General features: G+C 47.2%; 1 protein-coding gene across 5 annotated transcripts; it reads right to left on the bottom strand.

Moving 5' to 3' along the window:
• Positions 1-1,494: 1,494 nt before the first annotated feature.
• Positions 1,495-15,322, bottom strand: RCCD1 (RCC1 domain containing 1). Of its 5 annotated transcripts, XM_087428968.1 has the most exons (9): positions 14,623-14,855; positions 13,986-14,109; positions 13,237-13,533; positions 12,754-13,150; positions 12,460-12,581; positions 10,837-10,935; positions 10,346-10,516; positions 9,607-9,636; positions 6,843-9,005 (listed from the first exon to the last, which is right to left on the bottom strand). In XM_087428968.1, the coding sequence occupies exons 3-9, from the start codon at positions 13,409-13,411 to the stop codon at positions 8,854-8,856; spliced, it is 1,146 nt and encodes a 381-aa protein (XP_087285094.1). In that variant the 5' UTR covers positions 13,412-13,533; positions 13,986-14,109; positions 14,623-14,855; the 3' UTR covers positions 6,843-8,853. The 5 variants fall into 5 exon arrangements, with proteins under 5 accessions (XP_087285096.1, XP_087285094.1, XP_004432021.1 ...); XM_087428970.1 differs by lacking the exons at positions 6,843-9,005; positions 13,986-14,109; positions 14,623-14,855 and adding exons at positions 1,495-1,657; positions 14,882-15,322; XM_004431964.3 differs by lacking the exons at positions 13,986-14,109; positions 14,623-14,855 and adding an exon at positions 14,882-15,185.
• Positions 15,323-15,595: the final 273 nt, after the last annotated feature.

Genomic DNA, 15,595 nt, shown 5'->3' on the forward strand with positions numbered 1-15,595 from the left:
TGGCAAGCCATGCTGTGGCGGTATCCCATATAAAGTGGAGGAAGATGAGGCACGGATGTTAGCCCAGGGCCAGTCTTCCTCAGCAAAAAAAGAGGAGGACTGGCAGATGTTAGCACAGGGCTGATCTTCCTCACACACACAAAAAGACAGAGATTGGCAGAATGGATAAAAGACACATGATCCAACAATATTCTGTCTACAAAAGACTACAAATCCAAAGACACAGGGCCGGCCCTGTGGCTTGGTGGTTAAGTGCGCGCGCTGCGATGCTGGCGGCCCGGGTTCGGATCCCGGGTGCGCATCGAGGCACCACTTCTCTGTCCAGCCTGAGGCCGAGTCCCACATACAGCAACTAGAAGGATGTGCAGCTACGACACACAACTATCCACTGGGGCTTTGGGGGGAAAAAATAAAAAATAAATAAAATCTTTAAAAAAAAAAAAAAAAAAAAAACAAAGACACAAACAACTGAAAGTGAAAGGATGGAAAAAGATATTCTATACAAATAGTAACCAAAAGAGAACAGTAGTAAAATAAACTAATATCAGATAAAATAGACTTTAAATCAAAAAAGGTTACAAGAGTCAAACTAGGGAAACTAAAGAAAAAATAAACAAGTGGGACTTTATCAGATTAAAGAGCTTTTATAAGACAAATGAAACCAGAATCAAGATGAACAACCAACCAACCAGCTGGGAGAGAATATTTGCAAAACATACATCTGACAAGGGGTTGATCTCCATAATATATAAAGAACTCACACAATTGAACAACAAAAAAACAAACAACCCGATCAAAAAATGGGCAGAGGAAATGAACAGACACTTCTCCAAGGAAGATATACAGATGGCCAATAGGCACATGAAAAGATGCTCAACATCACTAATCATCAGGGAAATGCAAATCAAAACAACACTAAGATACCACCTCATGCCTGTTAGAATGGCTATAATCACCAAGACAAAAAACAACAAATGTTGGAGAGGATGTGGAGAAACAGGAACCCTCATACACAGCTGGTGGGAATGCAAATTGGTGCAGCCTCTATGGAAAACGGTATGGAGATTCCTCAAAGAATTAAAAATAGAGATGCCCTATGATCCAGCCATCCCACTACTGGGAATCTATCCAATGCACCTGAAATCAACAATCCAAAGAGGCTTATGCACCCCTATGTTCATTGCAGCATTATTCACCATAGCCAAGAAGTGGAAGCAACCTAAGTGTCCCTCGACTGACGACTGGATTAAGAAAATGTGGTATATATATATACAATGGAATACTACTCAGCCATAAAACAAGACAAAATCGTCCCATTTGCAACAACATGGATGGGCCTGGAGCGTATTATGTTAAGTGAAATAAGCCAGAGAGAGAAAGACAAACACTGTATGATCTCACTCATATGTGGAATATAAACCAACACATGGACAGAGAAAACTGGACTGTGGTTACCCGGGCAGTGGGGGTGGGGGCGGGGCAAAAGGGGTGAAGGGAGTCATATATGTGGTGATGGACAAACAAAAATGTACAACCCAAAATTTCACAATGTTAGAAACCATTAAAAATCAATAAAAAAAAAAAAAAATCAATAATTCTGAATGTAACCATGCTCGATTTCCCTCAGTCAGACAGAGAGTTGACAAGTGTTTGCAGGCTGGGGAAAAAAAAAAAAAAAAAAAGGTTACAAGAGTCAAAAAAGACATTATATATTAATGAAAGGTTCAATATAGCAAGAAGTATAACAATTATAAATGTTTATGCACCTAATGACAAACCATCAAAATACATGAAACAAAAACTGACAGAATTGAAGGGAGAAACAGTTCTACAATAATAGTTGGAGACTTCAATACCTGCTCACAATAATGGATAGAACAACCAGACAGAAGATAAGTAAGGAAATAGAGGACTTGAACAACACAATAAACGAACCAGATCTAACAGACATATACAGAACACTCTACCCAACAACAACAGAATGTACATTCTTCTCACGTGCACAAGGGACATTTTCCAGGACAGACCATATGTTAGGCCACAAATTAAGTCTCAATAGATTTTGGGGCTGGCCTGGTGGCGTAACGGTTAAGTTTGCCCACTCTGCTTCAGCAGCCCAGGGCTCACAAGATCAGATCCCGGGCTCTGACTTATGCACCGCTCATCAAGCCATGCTGTGGCAGGCGTCCCATATAAAATAGAGGAAGATGGGCACAGATGTTAGCTCAGGGCCATTCTTCTTCAGCAAAAAAGAGGAGGATTGGCAATAGATGTTAGCTCAGGGCTAATCGTCCTCACTGAAAAAAAAAAAAGTCTCAATAGATTTAAAAAGATAGATATCATACCAAGTATCTTCTCTGACCACAGTGGGATGAAGTTAGAAATCAATAACAAGGGGCCGGCCCCGTGGCTTGGTGGTTAAGTGAGCGCGCTCCGCTGCTGGCGACCCGGGTTCGGATCCCGGGCTCGCACCGACGCGCTGCTTCTCCGGCCATGCTGAGGCCGCGTCCCACATACAGCAACTAGAAGGATGTGCAGCTGTGACACACAACTATCTACTGGGGCTTTGGGGGGAAAAATAAATAAATAAAATCTTTAAAAAAAGAAATCAATAACAAAACTGAAAATTCACAATATTGTAGAAATTAACACACTTTTAAACAACCAATGAATCAAAGAAGAAATCATAGAGGAAATTAGAAAATACTTAGAGACGAATGAAAACAAAAACAACATACCAAGGCCAGCCTGGTGGCGCAGCAGTTAAGTGCATGCACTCCGCTTTGGCGGCCTGAGGGTTTGCAGGTTCGAATCCCCAGTGCGCACCGACGTACCGCTTGTCAAGTGATGCTGTGGTGGCATCACATATAAAGTAGAGGAAGATGGGCACGGATGTTAGCCCAGGGCCTATCTTCCTCAGCAAAAAAGAGGAGAATTGGCATTGATGTTAGCTTAGGGCTGATCTTCCTCAAAAAAAAAAAAAAAGAACAACATACCAAAACACATAGGATGCAGCAAAAGTGGTGCTAAGGGGAAATTTTACAGCTATAAATGCTCACATTAAAAAGCAAGAAAAGATCTCAAGTCAACAACCTAACTTTCCACTTAAGGAACTACAAAAAAGAACAAACTAAACCCAAAGCTAGCAGAAGGAAGGAAATAATAAAGATTATAGCAGAAATAAATGACATTGAGAACAGAAAAGCAATACAGAAAAATCAGTGAAACCAAACGTTGGTTCTTTGGAAAGATCAACAATTGACAAACTTTTAGCTAGATGGACTAAGGAAAAAAGAAAGAAGGCTCAAATTACTAAAATCAGAAATGAAAGTAGGGACATTAATACTGATTCTACAGAAATAAAAAGGATTATAATACAGTACTATGAACAACTGTATGCCAACAAATTGGATAACCTAGATGAAACACATAGCCTACCAAGACTAAATCATGAAGACATAGACAATCTGAATAGACCTATAACTAAAAGGAGATTGAATCAGTAATCAGAAATCTCCCAAGAAAAGCCTGGGACCAGATGGCTTTACTGGTGAATTCTACCAAACATTTAAAGATCTAATACCAACCCTTTTCAAACTTTTCCAAAAACTGAAGAGGAGGGAACGCTTCCTAACTCATTCTCTGAGGCCAGCATAACCCTGATACCAATGCCTGACGAAGACACTATAAGAAAACTACAGACCAATACCCCTTTTGAACAGTGATGCAGAAATCCTCAACAAAATACTAGCAAACAGAATTTAGCAGCACATTAAAAGGATTATACACCATGACAAGTGGGATTTATTCCTGGAATGCCAGGATGATCAATTTAATATGCCACATCAACAATATGAAGGAGGGGATGGCCCCGTGGCATAGCGGTTAAGTGTGCGTGCTCCGCTGCTGGCAGCCCGGGTTCGGATCCCAGGCGCGCGCCGATGCACTGCTTGTCAGGCCATGCTGTTGTGGCGTCCCATGTAAAGTGGAGGAAGATGTGCACAGATGTTAGCCCAGGGCCAGTCTTCCTCAGTAAAAAAAGACGAGGATTGGCAAGGATGTTAGCTCAGGGCTGATCTTCCTCACCAAAAAAAATAAATAAATAAAAGGAAAAAATCTGCATGATTATCTCAATTAATGCAGAAAAAGCATTTGACAAAATTCAACACCCTTTCATGATAAAAACACTCAACAAAATTGGAAAAGAAGGAAACTATCTCCACATAATAAACGCCATATACGAAAAGCCCACAGCAAACATAATACCCAACAGAGAAAGACTGAAAGCTTTTCCTCTAAGACCAGGAACAAAGCAAGGATGCCAGCGTTCACCACTGCTATTCAACACAGTACCAGAAGTTCTAGTCAGAGCCATTAGGCAACAGAAGAAATAAAAGGCATCCAAATTGGAAAGGAAGAAGTAAAATTATCTGTTTGCAGATATGATCTTATATATAGAAAATCCTAAAGACTCCACAAAAAAGCTGTTAGAACTAATAAATGAATTCAGCAAAGTAGCAGGATACAAAATCAATACACAAAAATCAGTTGCATTTCTATACACAAACAGAACAATCTGAAAAGGAAATTACAAAACCAATTCCATTTACAATAGCATCAAAAAAAAAAAAACTTAGGAATTAACCAAAGAAGTGAAAGATACATACAAAGAAAACTACAAAACACTGCTGAAAGAAATTTTAAAAAAGACATAAATAGAGCCAGCCCTGATGGCCTAGTGGTTAAAGTTCAGCGCACTCTGCTCCAGTGGCCCAGGTTCGGTTCCCAGGTGCGGAACCACACCATTCGTCTGTCAGTAGCCATGCTGAGGCAGCTGCTCACACAGAGGAACTAGAAGGACTTACAACTAGAATATACAACCACGTACTGGGGCTTTGGGGAGAGAAAAAGAGAGAGAGGAAGACTGGCAAAGATGTTAGCTCAGGGCAAATCTCTCCCAGTCAAAAAAAAAAAAAATCATAAATAAATGGAAACACATCCCACGTTCGTGGATTAGAAGACTTAATATTGTTAAAACGTCAATACTATCCAAAGCAATCTACGGATTCAATGCAACCCCTATCAAAATCCCAATGGTGTTTTCTGCAGAAATAGAAAACACCCATCCTTAAATTCATATGGAATCTCAAGGGACCCCAGACAGCCAAAACAATCTTGGAAAAGAAGAACAAAACTGGAAGACTTACACTTCCTGATTTCAAAACCTACTACAAAGCCACAGTAATCAAAACAGTGTGGTACTGGCTCAAAGACAGACATATACATCAATGGAGTAGAATAGAGAGCCCAGAAATAAATCCTCACATATATGGTCAAATAATTTTTGACAAGGGTACCAAGACCATTCAATGGGAAAAGGACAGTCTTTTCAAGAAATAGTGCTGGGAATATTGGATATCCACATGCAAAAGAATGAAGTTGGACCCTTACCAAATACAAAAATTAACTCAAAATGGATCAAGACATGTGAGACCTAAAACAAGAAAACACAGGAAAAAAGCTTCATGACATTGGATTTGTTAATGATTTCTTGAGTATGACAGCAAAGGCATAGGCAACAAAAGAAAAAATAGACAAACTGCACTTCATGAAAACTAAAAAATTTTTACATCAAGAGTCACTATCAACAGAGGAAAAAGGCAACCCACAGAATGGGAGAAAATATTTCCAAATCACATATCTGATAAGGGATTAACATCTAGAATATATAGAGAACTCCTAAAACTCAACAACAAAAACCCCGTTCAAAAATGGGCAAAGGACCTGAATAGACATTTCTCCAAAGAACATATATGATTGGCCAATAAGCACTGAAAAGATGCTCAACATCACTAATCATTAGGAAAATGCAAATCAAAACTACAATGAGATACTACCTGTCAGGACAGCTACTATCAAAAAAACAGAAAACAATGTGTTGGGTGAGGATGTGGAAAAATTAGAACCCTTGTGCACTGCTGGCAGGAATGTAAAATGGTACAGTCGCTGTGGAAAACAATATGCAGGCTCCTCAAAAAATTAAAAATAGAATTACCATATGACCCAGCAATTCCACTTTGGGTATATACCCCAAAGAATTGAAAACAGGGTCTCAAAGAGATATTTGTACACCCATGTTCATAGCAGCGTTATTCACAATAGCTAAAACATGGAAGCAACCCAAGTGTCCATGGACCAATGAATGGATAAACAAAATGCAGTATATATATGCAATGGAATATTTGTCATGCCTAAAAAGGAAGGAGATTCTGACACATGCTACAACATGGATGAACCTTCAGGACATTATGTTAAGTGAAATAAGCCAGTCACAAAAAGATAAATACTGTATGATTCCACTTATGTGAAGTACCTAGAGTAGTCAAAATCATAGAGGCAGAAAGTAGAATGGTTGTTGCCAGGGGCTAGGGGGAGGAGGGAATGGGAAGTTACTGTTTTTTGTTTTTTAGCTTTTGTTGTGAGGAAGATTAGCCCTGAGCTAACATCCAATGCCAATCCTCCTCTTTTTGCTGAGGAAGACTGGCCCTGGGCTAATATTTGTGCTCATCTTCCTCTACTTTGTATGGGACGCCACCACAGCATGGCTTAGACAAGCGGTGCGTTGGTGCGCACCCGGGATCCAAACCCAAGAACCCCAGGTCACCGCAGCGGAGTGCGTGCACCTAACCACTACGCCACCGGGCCAGCCCCTGGAAGTTATGGTTTAATAGGTGTCGAGTTTCAGATTTACAAGATGAAAAGAGTTATGGGGATGGATGGTGGTGATGGCTGCACAACAATGTGAATGTATTTAATACCACTGAACTGTACACTTAAAAAAGTTAAGATAGTAAATTATGTATTTTAATTCAAGGAAAAAAATGAACATCAACAAAAGAATATATAACGAGGTATATTCATACAATGGAATACCGTATAACAATAAAAATGAATGAACTGCAGGACACAACATAGATGGATTGTACAGTGTTGAATGAAAAAACAAGACACAAGAGAACATACACAGAATGATTCCATTTACCTAAAGTTCAAAAGCAGACAAACTAAACTACGTCATATAATAATGCATACAAGGGTGGTTCAATTTTATTTTTTTTTATTGTGGTAACATTGGTTTATAACATTGTATAAATCTCAGGTGTACATCATTATACTTCTATTTCTGCATAGATTACATCACGTTCACCACCCAAATACTAATTACAACCCATCACCACACACATGTGCCTAATCATCCCTCCCCCTCTCCGTCTCCCCTTCCCCTCTGCTAACCACCAATCCAATCTCTGTCTCTGTGTTTTTTTGTTGTTGTTTTTATCTTCTACTTATGAATGAGATCATACGGTATTTGACCTTCTCCCTCTGACTTACTTCACTTAGCGTAATACCTTCAATGTCCATCCACGTTGTCACAAATGGCTGAGTAGTATTCCATTGTGTATATATACCACATCTTCTTTATCCATTCGTCCCTTGATGGGCACTTAGGTTGCTTCCAAGTCTTGGCTATTGTGAATAACGCTGCAATGAACACAGGGGCACACGTACCTTTACGCATTGGTGTTTTCACGTTCTTTGGATAAATACCCAGCAGTGGAATAGCTGGATCATATGTAGTTCTATTCTTAATTTTTTGAGGAATCTCCATACTGTTTTCCATAGTGGCTGGACCAGTTTGCACTCCCACCAGCAGTGTATGAGAGTTCCCTTCTCCCCACATCCTCTCCAACACTTGTTTCCTGTCTTGTTAATTATAGCCATTCTGATGGGAGTGAGGTGATATCTCATTGTAGTTTTGGTTTGCATCTCCCTGATAAGTTAATGATATTGAACATCTTTTCAGGTGCCTGTTGGCCATCTGTATATCTTCTTTGGAGAAATGTCTGTTCAGGTGTTTTGGCCATTTTTTAATTGGGTTGTTAGTTTTTTTTTGTCATTGAGATGTATGAGTTCTTTATATATTTTGGATATTTTTTTTTGAGGAAGACTGGCCCTGAGCTAACATCTGTTGCCAATCTTCCTCCTTTTTTTCTCCCCAAAACCCCAGTAGATAGCTGTATGTCATCGTTGTATGTCATCGTTGTACATCCTTTTAGTTGCTTTATGTGGGACGCCGCCTCAGCATGGCTTGATGAGCAGTGCATAGATCCACGCCCAGGATCCGAACCGGCGAACCCCAGGCCACCGAAGCGGAGCGCGCAAACTTAACCAGTATGCCACTGGGCTGCCCTCTATATTTTGGATGTTAACCCCTTATCAGATATATGGTTTGCAAATATCTTCTCCCAATTGTTATGTTGTCTTTTTGTTTTATTGATGGTTTCCTTTGCTGTATAGAAGCTTTTTAGTTTGATGTAGTCCCATTTGTTTTTCTATTGTTTCCCTTGCCTGGTCAGACACGGTACTTGAAAATATGTTGCTAAGAGGGTGGTACAATTCTAAGTGAAAACAGTTAAGTGGATAACGAAAGAAGATGATCTCTAATGGTTCCCAATCTTGGCACTACCTCAAAATCACCTGGGCCGGGGCGGGGGGGTGGGTGCTTTAGAATCTATCCATGTCTAGGCCCCACACCCAGAGGGTCTGATCTCACTGTCTGCGGTGCTGGCCTTGGACATGTGTCTCTAAAGCTTTCTAGGTGTTTCTGATGTGAGGACAAAGCTGAGGATGTTGCTCCAGGGTGAAGCGAGAGGGCTGTGATGGGAAGGGGCAATGCGGAGCCTCTGAGGTGCTGGCAACGGTTTTCCTTGACCTGGGTGGGAGTTTCACAGGTGTTAGCTTTACAATTTTTTACTATACTGTACATTTATTTCATGCCCTTATCTATGGCTGTCAGCTCTTCTCTTTCTCCACAGCATACACGTAGGTGTTCCAGGGCCCACAGCTCACAGCCCTTACTTGGAGTTGCTTATCTACAAAGTATTCCACACGGCAGGGCCGATCCAAGCTGGTTGTGTCCTCGTGGCCGAGCTGTCCATATTTACCTAAAGTGAAACGAGTCCTTTTGCCATCCTCTCCACTGGGCCATGAGGCTTTTCCCCTCCAGGAAGGAAAACCAGCCCATCGACCGAAGTGCTGAGTTTAAGCCACCACTCTGCTGCTGTCTGCTCTCTGAACTCAGGAGACCAGCACCACAGAGCCTCCAGGGCCAGGCAAGCCCACAGGTCCCCAAGAGGCAGTGGCCACCAGCCACTCCAGACAAGATGCACCTCCAGGTTCCTCGCTCCTAAGCCCAAATGCTCAGAGCAGAGATTTTTGTGTTATCTTTTTCTCTACCCAGTGCCAGACCAAAAGATGCTTCATAAACGCTGGCTAAATATTCCCTAAGACAAATACTTTTTCAGGAAGGTAGATGGGAAGTACTGGTATCCTCTCCTATTTCTCTCCTGTCTGATCTCTGACCTTCTGAGTTTGCCTAGATCTGTTCCACAGTAGGGAATTCACAGCTTTTCAGCCCTGGTCTTCCCAGTGGTCAGGCCGAGGCCCCTGCTTCCACTTGTCTGCATAGCTGTTGTCACCTGCTCTCAGCTCCCAGGTCTTTCCTCCCCTTGGTTTAAGCTTCACAAGAGCAAACCCTTTACTTACCCCAACCCCAGGTGTAGAGCTCCCCCATTCCTGCAACCAAAAAGAGAGTAGGGGCCGTCAGCACTGCTCTTTAACAAGGCATTTGTCTACCTTGGCCTGCCACAAGCCACAGCCAGCACATTACAGAAATGTGTCACTTGGCGGGGAAATGTTATGAGAAATTCGTCATTAGGCAATGTCGTTGTGCGAACACAACAGCGTGTACTTACACAAACCTAGATAGTACAGCCTGCTACACACCTAGGCTCTATATGCCGCCTGTCGTTGACGGAAACATCCTCACTCGGCGCATGTGTAATCTTCATGAGATTTGCTTGGCATAGCACAACACATTCTCTCTCTCTTCTTAACAACTGTCTAATCATGTTTAGGGGGGTAAAGGATCTAGACTGAAAAAGTTTACCCTCCTGTTTGCCAACTGATTGGCCTGCACCTCACAGCTACTGAGTTCAGGAGTCTTAGAAGCCGGACTGCGCAGGCGCTGCTGTCTGAGGGAGAGGCTGGCAAACATTAGTCCCTCCCCAGAAGGAAGAACCTTCTCAGCCTGACAGGCTGGGAGTCACTGTTAAAGCTACGTGGGGGTTAGGGCTTTATTCACTGAGGTAGCTACTCAGTACATGTCAAAGACGCTTAAAATAGTTTTTTAGGTGATCACACCCTCTTCTGCAGCCACCAGCTAGAGAGGGGGGTGGAGTGACCTCCTGCTCCATCCTGAACCAGCCCACCCAGCCCCACTCACTTGTCACCACTGCTGTGTGCCGGGATCCACAGCTGGCCTTGACGGCATCTGAGCCCAGGGGGAGATCCAATAAAGCTGGGAAGGGCTGCACGGCTATGAACGGGGAAGGGGTGCCATCCTCTCCTCCAGCTGTTCTCTTCACTTCAGAACCATCTTCATTCAGTCCAATTGCTTCAGAGAAGCAATAAGACATACATTAGCTCACTCAATACAACAGCTCAATGAAGCACATTATCCTCTAGCCCCAAAGCTGATGCTCCCAACCCCTGCATTCCCCAAGTGCTGGAGTTGACAAGTTTGTGCCGAGTGTAGTGCTGACACTGGCATCAGCCTTGCCATGCTCTTTCCCATAAGGGGCTCAAGTCCTGTGGGGTGTCTTGGGGTCCCAAGGATGTCACATGTCCCTTCTGAGCACTATAAACTTCAAGGCCTGCATATGGCCAGGAGTCAGGAACGAAAGAAATGTGTGAAAGTCAAGAATTGACCCTCACCTTCCCCCGCGATTGTCTTTCCATCCTCTGCAAGGCTCCTGGCGGGCAGGGCCAGCTGTCCTGATTCATTCCAGCCCCAGATATATATATCTCCAGTCTCTGAAAGAAAGATAAAGGGGACCCATTAAACAAACTGTGAACCCCCACTCTGCCTAAGCCCCCTGCATCCCTCCAAACTCCCCTACACCCTACTAGCTCCCTGGGGACAACTAAGGTCTGCCCTGCCAAGTTCGCCCTCCAGAGTGCCTCCCTCGAGCCAGCAGCTTCCTGGTCATCACAGGTTCCCTCCCCACCAAGTGCCTTCTGGTCACCCTTTTCTTTAAAGGAAGTCTCTCACTGGACATTCCACTCCATTTTCACTTTTCCCCTTTGTTGCTAAATTGCCCCCCTCTCCACCTCCTACCACACACACTTCGGAAATGTATCCCTGGAAGTTCCCCAACAGGTTCCTTTTCAAATCCACTGAGCCCATGGCCCTTTATTCAGCCCCACTCACCACTGGTCCTGCTGAAGCCTCCTGCTGAAGCTCGCACCTTTCTCGCCTCCCACAACACTACAGTTTGTTGGCTGGAACAACAGCCCTAATGCTAAAAGTTCACTAACAACAGTAGCTCATTTTTATCAAGTGTTTAATCTGTGCCAATGTTTTAAGCAGTTTTCAAATATAATCATTTAATTCTCATAACAGCTCTACAGGGGGTTATATGACAATATCCCAATTTTACACAATATTCCCATTTTATTTACAAGACAACTTGAGGCATGAAGAGGTTAGTGTTCTGCCTGAGGTCACAAGGGGCAGAGTGATGCTTTGAACCTAGGAAGCCTGGTTTGAAGCATCTGTGCTCAACCACCATACCCAACTCAAGGCTTCAAATTCCTCCTCCTTAGTGTGAGACTTCCCACTGGGCTCTGTTTCCAGCCCACTCTTCTTTTCCCTCTAGCCCAGGAGTTCTCGAGCCTGGCTGTCAACCCAGGCCCATTGCCTGAGAATATGAGGAGAGAGTGCAGGCACAGGTAGTTTTGAAAGCACCCTCGTGATGTAAGTGGCAGCCAAAGCTCCAGATGCAGATCCTTGCAAAGCTCATCTGCTCCCAGCACCCCCCAACAGCCTAGGAACAGCTGCACCTGGATCACCTGCCAGGGTGGGGGCCTCAACACAATTTAAAGTGAAACTCCTCATTCTGGGCACAACAGCAGGCCTCACACTCACCACCATCTTCCTCCCTGTGGGGATGCGAGTGCCTACTGTGTGCCACACATCATGGCATGTGGGCAACTGCAGCCTTTCTTCTCCATTTTCCTTGGCTCGGCTGCCCCCTCAAGAAGTATTTTAGAAATATAGCCCTGGCTGGGGGCGGGTGGATGGGAGGGCCGGTGAGGCCAGTGACAGGTAGGAACCACCTGCAGCAGCCCCCGTGTGAGGGGAGATGGCGGTGGCAAAGGCACTGAATCTGAGTGGCATTTAGGAGTCATGAATGACTGGGCTGGCTGATCTGGGATGAGCTGGGAAGGAGGCCTGGCTAGGCCACTCAGCAAAATTGGAAGAGGAGGAGGAAGGAAGAGGAAGGTTTGGAGCCAACAAGACCCTGAGCTGGTTTAGAGAAGCCCTAGGTCACTCACCACTCACACACACAGAGTGCCAGCCCCCTGCGGCCACCTCAGCCATGGCCAGGCCCTGCAGCGCCTCCAACAGCCTGGGCTCCAGCTCTGCCTCCAGAGTCCCGTGGCCCAGCTGTCCATGCCTGAGCAAGGGAGACGCTAGTCAACTAGACACATCAAAGGGTCTCCCTCCCCTTCCCCCCCCATTCACATTCACCTGCCCCCATATGCTCATCTCCCACTCCTGCTACATTTACCCGCCCCCGCCCCCGCAAAAAGCCTAGCTGGCCTACACCTGGCCACACCCCCACTCACCTGCCGCCGCCCCAGGAGAACACTTGGCCCGTAGCGTCCAGCAGCAACGCGTGCTCGGCGCCCAGCTCCAGCCGGCGCGCCCGCAGCTCCGGGGCCAGAGGTCGGTAGAAGGGCGGCCGCGGGCTCACGTAGGCGCGGGCGCAGGGCAGCAGGGGCAGCGGCCCAGCCTGGGTCTTGCCGTCCGGTCCGTATTCCCTCTCGGCCTCCGACACCACAGTCTTGACCCAGAGGGGCTCCCCGCGCAGCGCAGAGCCGGGCTCCCAGGCCTGCAGCTCCGCCCCGGGCCCGGGGCCCGGCCCCGCGCGCAACACCACCAGCAGCGCCTCCGAAGCCCACGCGTCTCTGCAGCCGCCCGCCGCTCCGCCCGCCGCGCCCGACAGCTCCACCTGGCCTCCACCTGCGGGGGCGGAGAGCGCGCTGGAGAGGGCGTGGGCCGCGAAACCAGCGCCGGGGGCCGGAAGGGGGCCCGAGGGGGGTGCTCACGGCTCACGAAGGCGGTGTAGCTCCAGCTGGCGCTCACGCGGCAGACGTCGAGGCCCGCGCCCGGCGCCCGCAGCGGCTCGGGGCTGTGAACCTGGCGCCCGCGCCCCGAGCCCAGCGCCTGCCCGAAGCCGCGGAAACCGAAGCCGAACCAGGAGCCTGGGCGCTCCTCGGCCATGCCCTGAAAGCGCCCTCTGCTGGCCGCTCGCCGGTTGGGGTGGCGGCGGGACGGAGGGTAGGGCTAGAACCGGAGGAGATTCTTGGAGATGAGCCCCTTACGGGACACAGCAGCTGCCTTACCTGTAAAATGGGGAAAATACCATTCTCCTCACCACAGAGGTAGACGATATCCATTACACAAACGTTCGGTGGGCGGGAGCCTTGGCTAACGTCCTAGCAGACTCAGGAAGATTCTGAGCTGTCCAGAGCCGGTACCTTCCTTGTCCTTTTGACTCAAGCAAGCTCAGCGTCCCACAAAGGGGACATGAGGTATTTAAGTGGCCTCTCCCTGGGGCGTTGGACTAGGATCCGAGCCCCTCCAGATCCAAATTCCCAGTGTCAGGCGCATTATCCCAAAAAGTCTTGGGAACTAGAATCGCCCCCATTTGACAGAAGAGACTCCCAGAGAAGGTAACCCTTACACAGTCACACAGCTTAGGACCAAGAGGGGCAGAGGGCCAAACTCAAGGCCCAGCGACTCCACATACAGTGCTCTTCCCACCAGTGGAAAGCAGAGCGTTGGGAGACAGTACCCCGCACGGGCCACGACCAGCTCCAGGGTTGACCAGCTCCAGGGTTGACGTTTGCCTCTGCAGCTTTGTGTCCTCAGCCAATTCACTTAAGCTCTCTAGGTCCAATTCAGTTTCTTCAGTTTTACTAAGGGGGGGGGGGTGTAGGGGAGGGTGGTGTTTGTACCTACCTTGTAGAATTGTTTGGAACAGATGCAAATAAAGCGTTCAAGTGCACGCACATACCATGATAAGTGCACTGTAAGTGTTAGCTTATTAAATCCAGTATTTAGAGTTGATAAAAACGACCACTAGTACTTACTGGTTTTCAGGGATCTAGATAAACATAATTTCAACTGGACTTCATCTAGTCATTTAATCGTTCTACAAGCATTTATTGATCCCTTACTCTGGACCCATGAGAACAGCTGTCTGCCCCCAAGGAGCTCACTCATAAATGGGGAGAAAGACGCAAAGTCTAGTGGTTACAACAGCAACGCTGCTTTCTCCGTACAGCATGTTTGGCTTGATCAGAATTCCATAGGCATTTTCAAGCCTCTGAAGTCAGATCCTGGGTCTCTTCCTCGACCAAAGCTCCTTGACCCGGGCCTGGGCTCCTAACCCCTCCCGTGTTCAATTCCAACTCAAGGAGGCCTCTGACCTTGATCTTGACCCTGTGCACCCCTTCAGGCAGCTCCTTCCGATGGGCAATCTGGAGGAAGGAAAGGCCGGGGCGCAGAGCAGCCGCCCGGGAATGGGTCTCCCGCCCAGGACCTGGCTGACAGCCGCCGGGGAGGACAGGTTTGAAGAGCCGCGCCCTGGGCGAGGCGCCCATTGGCTGCCGCAGCCTCCCCGGGGCCAATCGCCGGCGAGGGGGTGACGTAACCGCTCGGGGCGGGCGGCCGCCGGGCATTGCTCACCTCGCGGCTGCAGTCTCCGCTGCGGCCCGTCCAGTCCTACGGGCGTGGAGCCGGTCATCAGGCCTACGCTGGGCCGCCACGGGCTCGGGTGTGAAACTTCCGGTGGGCGCGGGCCCGGGCAGAGGTCGGACCAGGTGGTCCCTCTCCCCACAGGCACCCGCGGGACAGCGAAGCGCGAGTTAGAAGCACCCGGGGAACATTCAGAGCTGAGCTAAAGGGCACCTCCCCGTCACTCCCCTGGGCCTGGGACCGCGGCAGCTCGCTACTGGACATGCGCAGGACTGCCGCCCAACAGGAAGCAGCCATCCTGAGCGGGCGCTCGATGCGTTTTACCTTCCATTGGCTCGGGACCTGCCACTTATCTCTGTCGATCCAATGAACTTCAACCTGGGCGGAGCCCGCTATCGGGACGTCCAGCCCGGGCACTTGGGGTCGCCGGACCCCGTTCCCACCCGGCTTAGCTGCGGGAACTTCTCGCAGGTTTTTCCATGAGGGAACGGCATGCCCGGGCGACACACCAACCCCAACTCCCGAGCACCGCCTGAGTGGAGGGCACTGAGAACTCCCAATACAAAGACAAAGTATTGAAGGGCCAGGATCTAGGAGTCTGTACCCTAAACCCATTTTTCCAGGCGACTGTATAGTTTTTTATTGATCAGCTTCCTCGGTTTACCCCTTGACCCTCCAACAGGGTTAGGACGCAACTCAGCGGGC

Source organism: Ceratotherium simum, chromosome 3 (genome assembly GCF_057802395.1).
Source record: "Ceratotherium simum simum isolate JZ-2026a chromosome 3, ASM5780239v1, whole genome shotgun sequence".
NCBI classification, from domain to species: Eukaryota; Metazoa; Chordata; class Mammalia; order Perissodactyla; family Rhinocerotidae; genus Ceratotherium; species Ceratotherium simum.